Raw genomic sequence first — 10505 nt, 5'->3', positions numbered from 1 at the left:
AGACAATAGAAGTTCACTCCCTTCCTTTCCCTAACACTCTTCTACGTAAGTAGTACTGTCCCACCCCTTCATGCTTAAATTTCAGAGTTTTTTCACTGTTTGATGCAATGTGACTTTTAAGATAGTATTTACTGGCCTTCACGTCTTTGAGCTGACGGCCCCCTGTCAGCCAGGAGCCTCCCTGCTTTCTTGTACTGTTTTTGGAATGAGGCTAGACAGCTGCCTTCTTTGTGAAGAAGAATGTAGTCCACCACCACCCCGGACTCCCACCATCTCTTTTCTGGTGAGAAGGTGGAGACCCAGGCAGCTGAGAGTTGGCCTATCAGCAGTCATTAATTGAGCACATTCTACTTTTAAGGATTGTGTAACTCTGGGGAGTCAGCAGATCGGGAAGAACCAGATAAGATTTCTGGCCTCTCAGAGGAGTTTTGACACATGGAATTGCCTCAGTCAAAGCTCCTGGTTGAAAACCAGCTGTGTTACTGGCATGCAGCACTGGACACCATTACAGTGCTACCACTGACATCGCAGAATTCAGTTTCTCTGCAGTCAGCGTCACAGCCAGAAAATGTTCCTTCCAGTCCCCTGGACTTGCAGCTGGGTGTCACTGCCTAGTCCTCAGTTGCAAAGGAAATTGCCTCAATGAGATGGGGTATTCCCAATTGCAGGAAAGAGGTTTGCTCAGTTCAGTTCGCTCCAGCTTGTATCAGATGTCCACTTGATTGAATTTAGAAAAAGAGGGAAATCATTCAGAGGCTGAAATTGGACCATTTAAAAATTCAAGAGTGACCAACATTGATTTTTTTAAACTTCTTTAGTAAAATTTCTTTTATTAAAAACTCTTAACAAAAATTTTAATTTTTAAAAGAACAGAAAAGTTGCAATACTCCCATATACTCTTCACAGTTTTACCAATTATTAACATTTTTACAATGCTAACAAATTTGCCAATTTGTTTTATTGCTGTCTCTCAAAATACATGAAGATACTTTTTCCTTTGATGAACAGTTTGAGAGTAAGTTGCAGACAAGGTGACTCTTTACCTATTAATACTTCAGGATATATCTCCTGAGAACAAGGACATAAAAAAAAAAAACTACAATGTAATTACTGAATTCAGGAAACTTAACACTGAGATAATCTTATCTTCCATGCACAGTGCAATAATGTTCTTTATAAATTTTTTGTGCAGGAGCCAGTCCAAGATTATGTATCTCACTGAATTGTCATGTTGCTTTAGTCTCCTTTACTATGAAACAGGTCCTTAACCTTTGCCTTTCTTGATATTGATCTTTTTTTTGAAAAGCACAACCTCATTGTTTATAGAGTTTTTCTCAGTTTAGGTTTGTCTGATGCTTCCCCATAATCCACGTTAGGTTATGCATTTGGGGCAGGAATATGACACAAGTGGCCATATTTCCTTTCCGAGGCCCCGCATCATGGAGCGTGTGATGTCCGTTTCTCTCTTTACTGATATGTTGATCCCTTGGTCAAGGTGCTGTCCACCAGATTTCTCCATGTAGAGTTACTCTTTTTCCCTTTTGTAATTAATAGGTAATCTGTGGGGAGAGACTTTGAAACTTATAAATATTCTGCCTTCATCAGACCTTTATTCAGCAGTTTTAATGTATCCATTGATGATTCTTCCCTGAATTAGTTATTATTACTCTGGGTTCAAAATGGTGATTTTTCAGATTTCTGTATTTACTAGCTGGCGTTTTTTTTCCCTTTATTTAATATCAGTATAGATTTATGGATTACTAGTAAATTTTTTATTTATTTATTTTTGGCTGTGCTGGTCTTCACTGCACTCAGGCTTTCTCTGGCTGAAGCGAGCAGGGGCTACGCTTCCTTGTGGAGCACGGGCTCGAGGGTGCACAGGCTTCAGCAGTTGCAGCACGTGGGCTCAGCAGTTGCAGCACAGATTTAGTGGTTCCATAGCGACATGTGGGATCTTCCTGGACCACAAGTCAAGCCCACGTCCCCTGTATTGGCAGATGGATTCTTAACCACTGGACCACCAGGGAAGTCTTCCCTTAATAAATTTTAATGGAATTGTTAACAACTTATCTATATTTGGGATCTGTTCCTTAGATAAATTACTTCTCCATTTTTTAGGTCAACCTAATTGCAAGTGGATCTCTTTTTTATGTGAACTTGAACATTTAATCTACACCCCAGTATGTGCAAAGGTGAACAGGAAGTAGAAAATGTTTATGGCACTTTTAAGCTTAAACACATAGGTGACTGAAGTGTTTTGAACAGCTGTGGCAAAATGGGGTAATCTGGAAGGCCTTTTTGAAAATGGAAGGAAAGGGGTTCCACAGACAGGTGAGAGAAGGTACAATCAATGTCTTTCAGACTAGACACAGAGAAAGGGGGACTCAGCAGAAATGTTGAGGATGGGAAAGAGCAGGGAAAGAACCAAAGGTGGAATTAATATGCCCAGTCTGAGGGTAGAGTGTGCAGAAGAGCAACGGAGGTCAAAGGAGTAAGGTGGAAAGGTATGTGAAGTACTTAAGAGTTCTATTTGATGACTTTGGGTAAGAATACTGAGCAGCAGGGAATGACAGATTCCTAAAATCCCCATGAGGAAGATGTTAATAGTTGCATTTTATTTATAAGAAAACTAAGTCGCAGAGAATTTAATTTTCCCAATGTCCCCAAAATACTAAGTTTAAAGCCAAGATTTAAACACAAATCTATCTAACTTTAAAGCCCACGCTGTCAAAAGAAAGAGACACATCTGTAGTGGAAGAGCAGTGATAGAATTAGGGCTCTCAATATAAAAAGACAGGTTCCTATGTGACAGTCATAACATCTCAGTAATTATCCCAACCATGCACTTTAGAGAAAATCTGTAGTAAGCCCAGTGTGCTTAAGAAAATTAAGGTTTTCACAATTTATGACCCTGCATGTCTGAATGCCCCCACCCTATCCCAGTCTTTATTTTTAAAATATCAGCTTTATGGAGATATCATTTTAGTATGCAATAAGATTTCACCCATTTTAAGTTTATGATTTAATGAGTTTTGACAAATGTCAAACTTTTTTTTAAAATGTTAAACCAGTCTTGCATTCCTGGGATAAACCCTACTTGGTCATGATATATATTCAATTTGCTAAAAATCATTTACCAACATGATCATAATATAGAACTTTATCACTCTAGGAAGCTCTCTATGCAGTCCCTTTGCAGTTGATATTCTCCAGCCCCTGGCCTGCTTTCTATCTCAATACTTCGGCCTTTTCTAGAATTTCATATCAATGAAATCATACAATATGCTATGTAGTCTTTTGACGGGCTTCTTTCACTAAGCATAATAGTTTTGAGATTCATTCATGCTGTTGTATTAGCAGTTCATTTCCTTTCGTTGCTAAGTGTAGTATTTTATTATATGGATATACTACAGTTTGTTTACCCATTCATCAGTTCAAGGACATTTGTATTGTTTCCAGTTTGGTGCAATTATAAATAATGCTGCTATAAACATGCACATATAGGTCTCTATGTAGATATATGTTTTCACTTCTCTTGGGTAAATACCTAAGAGGAGAACTGCTGGGTTATACATTAAGTGTATGTTACATGTTATAAGAATATGCCAAACTCTTTTCCAAAGTGTCTATGTCATTTTGCATTCCCACAAACGATGAATGAGATTGTTCCACATCTACACCAAAAGTCAGTATTTTAGTCTTTTTAAACTTATCCTTTCTAATGAGTATGTAGTATTATCTCATTGTTTTTAATTTGGATTTCCTTGGTGTCTAATAATGTCTAGAATCTTTATATATACTGTTTTTGCCATCTATGTCTTCTTTGAAGACACCTCTGTTCAAATCTTTTGCTCATTTTTATTGGCTTGTCATATTGAGTTTTAGTATCAAGTTATGAGTTCTTTATCACATATGTTTTGCAAATATTTTCTCCCAGTCTGTGGCTTGCCTTTTGATATTCTTTTGAAGGGCAAAAACTTTTAACTTTGACAAAGTCCAGTTTATCAGTTTTTTTTTAATATTTCATGCTTTTGGTGTCCTACGAAATCTGCCTAACACAAGGTTACAAAGATTTTCTCCTGTATCTTCTTCTTCTGGATATTGTGTCATTTTAACGCTCACATTTAGGTCTCTGACTCATTTGAAGTTGGTTTTTGTGTACGGTGTGAGGTAAAGTTTCATGTTTTGCATGTAGATTCCCATTTGTTCCAGCACCATTTGTTGAAATGACTGTCCTTTCATCCATTGAACTGCCTTGTCAAAAACAGGTTGACCATATATATCTGTGGGTCTATTTCTATATTCTCTTTTCTGTTCCAGTGATCTCATGTCTATCCTTACATCAACATCTGCGATTATTATATCTTATCGTAACTCTTGAAATCAGATAGTTGATATCCTCCAACTTCGTTCTACTTTTTTCAAAATTGTTTTGTCTATTCTAGGTCCTTTGCACTTCCATATTAATTTTATTTATTTATTTTTTCCATATTAGTTTTAGGCTCAGTTTGCCAGTTTCTAAAAATTGCAAGCTAGGGTTTTTATTGAAATTGCATTGAATCTGTAGATCAGTTTAGGGAGAACTGACAACATATTTTTTATGCTACTGCAAATGGTATTGCTCTGATAATTTTAATTTCTTATTATTAATAATTGCTGGTACATAGAAATAAAATTGATTTTTTTAAATATTGGTTACTCGTTATTGGTTACCACTATTTCTAGTAACTTTTTTAGATTTCTTAGGATTTTCTACATCAGAGAAGGCACTGGCACCCCACTCCAGTACTCTTGCCTGGAAAATCCCATGGACAGAGAAGCCTGGTAGACTGCAGTCCATGGGGTCGCTAAGAGTCATACACGACTGAGCGACTTCACTTTCACTTTTCACTTTCATGCATTGGAGAAGGAAACAGCACCCCACTCCAGTGTTCTTGCCTGGAGAATCCCAGGGACGGCGGAGCCTGGTGGGCTGCCTTCTATGAGGTCGCACAGAGTCGGACACGACTGAAGCGACTTAGCAGCAGCAGTAGCAGGATGTTCTACATAGGTGATTATGCAATCTGCATAGTAAGAGTTTTACTTCTTCCTTTCAAATCTGTATACATTTTCCTGCTTTTCCTTTTTGATTGCACTGGCAAGGAAATCCAGTATGATGCTGAACACAAACAGTGAGAACAAATCTTTGAATTGTTTTCAGTATTAGAGGGGGAAGCTTTCAGTCTTTCTCATTAAGAATGATGTTAACTATAGATTTTTCATAAAGGTTCTTTATCAAGAAGATTAAGTTATACTTTTATTCCAAACTGAATTTTTATCATGAATGAATGTAGAATTTTATCAAATGCTTTTTCTGCTTCTTTTTTTTTTTTTTTGGAGTATAAGTAATATACAATGTTTTGAGGTTTTTAATATAGTGAATTCCTTTTTTTAAAATGTTAAACCAGTCTTGCATTCCTTGGATAAACCCTACTTGGTCATGATATATATTCAATTTGCTAAAAATTTTAAGGTTTATACACCTGTATTCATGAGAGATACTGATCTGTTGTTTTGTTTTGCTTTTCCTTGTAATGTCATTGTCTGAATTTGGCACCACAGTAATGCTGGCCTTATAAAATGACTTGGGAAGTGTTCCCTTGTCTCTTCTATTTTCTGAAAGAATTTATGTAGAATTAGTATTGTTTCTTCCTTAAACACTTGCTAGAATTCTCCAGTGAAGTCATCAAAACTTCAGTTTTCTTTCATCTAGCCTAGAGTTTTCTTTGCAGGGGAAAAAAAAAAAAAATCCCTTTTTTTAATACAGAAAGGATTTGCCTTTGCTATCTACCAACAAACTGTATAGCACTGAGAATAAATGGAAATCAAGCTTTAAAAATTGCTGGTGCCAAAATAATGCTTCTGGCACACACAGTTCTACCAAGCACTGTGTTTCCATGACTTTGGCTATAGTGGGGAAAAATTTAAGTGATCTAGGAGAGTCTTTTCAGATATAGGTATAGTATTTTTTAAACTTCCTTAAAAATCCCCTTTGCAGTCAAATGGCGTATTAGCTGACTGGAGTATATAAGCCTAATGTCTTCACTGGTGCCAGAATGTTTCCTGTCAGCCCTGTGCCTCTGCTCTGGTTAGGCTGCAAGTTAAAAATGAGCAAGGCATAGAGGCATGACTTAACTTCTCATTAAATATGCTTATTGCCTTAAAATTTTTTGGAAAAGTATTATAAGTTTAAAACAGTAAGCTTAAATAACAAGGTTAAACAATAATATAAAAGTAGGTAGGAAAAAAAGAATTTGCCATTCTTTGCAGATAAGAAAAATAAATTTTAATAATTTGATACATATCCTTCATTTTTTCTGTATTTTTTTTTAAAATACACACATACTCTAGGCACAGCTGTTTTTCTTTTTTCTCCCACTAACCCTCTATGGAATCATGATGTTGAAATCTTTTTTGCCTCAAGTAATGGACATTCCTCCAGGTATGTACATATACTGCTAACCTTTCCTTATTAACAGCTGCATATTTTTTCCATAATACAAAAGTATAAGTTTATTCATCCATTCTCCTATTTGATAGAAAATCACATTATTTCTAGTATTTTGTCTTTAGAAACAATGCTGCAGTCAACATCTTTGGGCATATATCCCAATATGTAAGAGCTTTCAGTTTTGTAGATTTCCAGAAGCAAGACCATCGAGTCAAAAGACATACACATTTTTTAACAAATACTGTATTGCTCTTTTCCATTCCTACCAACAAATGTATTATATGAGAATATCATTGTCCTCTCTATCTTCATCTTGCTGCTTTTGCTATCAATCTTATTCTTTTATCAGTCTGATGGGTAAAAAATATTGATTTGAATTTCTTTAATAGCTGATAATGTGGCAACTTTTCTTGTTTGCTTATTGGCAATTTACTTTTCCTTTTCTGAAGTTTCAAACCTGTATCTTTTGTCCATTTTTATCTTGGATTTGTCTTTTTCCCAGCAATTTGAAGGTGTTCTTTGAATATTAGGAATATGTCATATATACTAAAAGAATTTTCACCAAATTTGTACTTTTTCGTTTGGCTTTTTTTTTTTTTTTTGCCTGAGCAACACAGCATGTGGGTTCTTGGTTCCCCTACCAGGGCTTGAACCTGGGCCCTCTGCAGAGGAAGCACAGAGTCTTAACCACTGAACAACCAGGGAAGTCCCTCATTTAACTTTATTTACAGTGTCTTTGGACATATATTTTTTTTAATTTTTATAAATTAAATCTATTCTTTTTTTCATTATGGTTTTGGGGTTTAGTGACTTGCTTATGGTTTCCTTACTTGGAATTATTCAAATATTCATTTAAATTTTCATATTATGTTAGTTTTATTTTTTTACATTCAAGCCTTTAACCTACCAGGAGTTTAACTTTGTGTACAATATAAGGAGGAATGAGGACGTGAAATCTTAAGTTTGCCAAAAAAAAAAGCGGGGGGGGGGGGGGCGGTGTTTGCCATAACTCTTCATATATTGTAGTATTTCCCATGTTTTCATAATACACCCTCAACCTAGCTCATGATTTCTCTGCTTTCAGACCTGTCTATTGTCGCACTGCTGTGCTCCAAACTAAGGGAGGGCATGTCTGTCTCTTTTCCCATTGTTTCCATTAGGAAACACTAATAAACAATTTTAAGGCACCAAGCATAGTGCTTGACATATTTTCGGTACTCAGAAAACATTATGGGAGGAAGGAAAGTGTTGAATTCACACCTGTGTTACTATGACTCCTTGGCAAGTTTAATATTGACGGCTTATCTGTATAAACAAGGGGAAATGTCATTCTCCTTAAAGCCATTCGCTGTCTCATGAGCTCACCCAGTTCCTTCCGCCTCCTATATCTTTGTTCTAAGGCCTTCCTTCTCCCTATAAATCTGTCCCATTTCATAAGGACTCCCCTTAAGCAGGCTTTCCTCAAACCCTTCCTTGTAGTTCAACAGTATGTGTAAAGTACTGCCACATTAGCCTTTAATCCACAATGGATTTTACTGTTTTTCAAATACCCATCACTGTGCTAGGCACATAGCTCATTAAATACTTAAACTGCAACTGAAAAAGTACTGCATACCAAGGCTCTTTGTAAAGGCTCGAGTAGAGCCTCAAGATTTGTTATGAAAGCCCTTGGGATTAAGGAAGCAACAAACTGGGGAAAACTGGACAATGACCCTGAAAGCCGTTAAATACCAGAGTGATTTTTCAAGTGAAATTGTGTCATCAGATTTATTTTAAACACATTTGTTGGATGAACACATGACTAAGTATTGCCCAATCTGAAGGCGAGGTCAACAGACTTTCTTTGGTGGTTTTTGTTTCCAAAGGCCTTCACCAATGCAGGCCTTTGGAAATTCAGGAAAAATGGAATAAGCCTTATATGTCCCTACATTTAGTTTGAAAATAACATCTGAATGCCTCTCACCACTTCCTTGATGAATTTTTAATGGAGAAACAGCTAATTCGAGCTCTAGAGCAGAGAATATACAAAATGAGCTTGGAGCATCTTATAATGTCAGAAAATAAGGAAAGCACTCAAAAAACAAAATGATGAGAGTTTATCAGAAGAACACAAGTGCCAGATGAAAGAACTCCCAATGGTCAAAGCTGGAACAACTTGAGCAACAAAATAGTGTAGTGTTGGATTATAGCCCAAGGAATGAAATAAATATCCCTGAGTTCATACTCATATAAATAAAGAGTTAAATAAATAGATGAGGGAAAAGAAACATATCTTCCATAGAGAAGAATTCCAAATAATTTATGGAGATACTCAACCCCCAAGAAGGTAGAGCATAGCTCCCCACCCCTTAAGTGTGGATTACACTTAGTGATGTGCTTCCAAAGAACACAGTGTGATAAGAGGGACCAGAGTAACTTTAGAGTGGAGACAGCTGACAAAGACTACCTTAGCCAAGGGATCATGATCAACATCAGTGGTAAGTCATGTTGACAGTATGTACCCTCGTTATGCTCTGATGAGAATGACACTTCACCTCTGTGGTCTTCCTCCCTACAACCATAAACACAGTCTAATCTTGAGAAAAACAGACACAAATCCCAATGGAGGTACTTTCTACAAAATACTCAACCTGTCCTCAAAACTATCAAGGTCATCAAAAACAAAGAATGTCTAAGAAACTGTCACAAGCTATAGGACTTTCAGGAAATATGACAATGAAATGTAATTTAGGTATCCTGGATGAGATCTTGGAACAGAAAAAAGACACTAAGCAAAACTAATGAAATCCAAATGAAGTATGGGTGTGTGTGTGTATTCACTCAGTCGTGTCTGACTCTTTACGACCCTTTGGGCTGTAGCCCACCAGGCTCCTCCGTCTGTGGGATTTTTTCAGGCAAGGATTGGAGAAGATGAACATTTCCTCCTCCAGGGGATCTTCCCCATCCAAGGATCAAACCCACATCTCTTCTATCGCCTGCATTTCAGGCAGTTCTTTACCCACTGAGCCATCGGGGAAGCCAGAATGAAGAACGGAGTTTAGTTACTACTATAACACTGTTATTTCATTAGTGGTGGCAAACGTACCCTAGTGAAGTTAGATGTTTACAGAATTGGATGTGTGCTATGTGAAATCTCTACTATCCTTGTACCCTTCTGTAAACCTAAAACTAAAGTTAAAAGTATACTTAAATATTTTGAAAACACAGATTGGGCAACAAATGACTATATGCTTATCTCTACAAATGTGCTTTGAATTACAGGGTGCTGGTGACAGTTTTGTGGGAACTTTGGCCTTCTACCTGGCTTACTACTCACATCTATCCTTGGAAGAAATGCTCAAGAGATCTAATTTCATCGCAGCGGTCAGTGTCCAGGTCACAGGAACACAGTCATCTTATCCATACAAAAAAGACCTGCCCCTTGATCTGTTTTGATTGCTATTAACTCCAAAGCAAATATACCTGGAAATAAAATGTACTTAAGGATGAGCACTGTTAATTAGCAGCTTACTATAAAATGTCACCTCCTGTCTTTGCAAATATTATGTTCATTTACCAAGTCATCCTCAAGCCTTCAATTATTTCTTTATAATGATTTGCTTTTCATGCAAAAGTCAACTAGACAGAATTAAGGATACTACAACAAAGACCCGTACAAACAACCCCGCCATTCAGGAACCAGCAAACTCTACTGCCAACACATCATGAATACTGTTATGTACACCAAAGAGCAGAATTTGCAAGCAACAGTGTCTAGAATCAGAGCAGAGAATGTTAAATAAGGGAAAGAGGGGTATGACTTGGGTCACACAAGTAGTTCCTAAGAAGGGCAGCTGATGTTCAGCTTTGCCTTGAGTGTTGTCAGAGCTTCTGGTTCTGCAAGAGAAGCCAGAAGTTTAGATGTTTATTGAAATCTTTCAACATTTAAGTATCAGCAACTGAGTTTTTTAAAATTGTAAACACCACCTGTGGGCCACTTTTAGCCTATGTTCTAAATAGACAAGTCATTTGCTAA

At 36.8% G+C, this 10505-nt stretch overlaps 1 protein-coding gene across 1 annotated transcript in view; it reads left to right on the top strand.

Annotated features, from left to right (window-relative positions):
• Positions 1-10505, top strand: part of RBKS (ribokinase) — a 96921-nt gene extending 86416 nt beyond the window's left edge. The window contains exon 8 of the mRNA XM_010840667.1: positions 9752-10505. Within this exon, the coding sequence (XP_010838969.1) occupies positions 9752-9925 (174 nt within the window). The 3' untranslated portion in view covers positions 9926-10505. The remainder of the gene's footprint in view (positions 1-9751) is intronic.

This window comes from Bison bison, unplaced genomic scaffold (assembly GCF_000754665.1).
Source record: "Bison bison bison isolate TAMUID 2011002044 unplaced genomic scaffold, Bison_UMD1.0 scf7180017864145, whole genome shotgun sequence".
Taxonomy (NCBI): domain Eukaryota; kingdom Metazoa; phylum Chordata; class Mammalia; order Artiodactyla; family Bovidae; genus Bison; species Bison bison.
The sequence above is the reverse complement of the archived record's forward strand: the minus strand, read 5'-3'. Positions and strand labels throughout refer to the sequence as shown.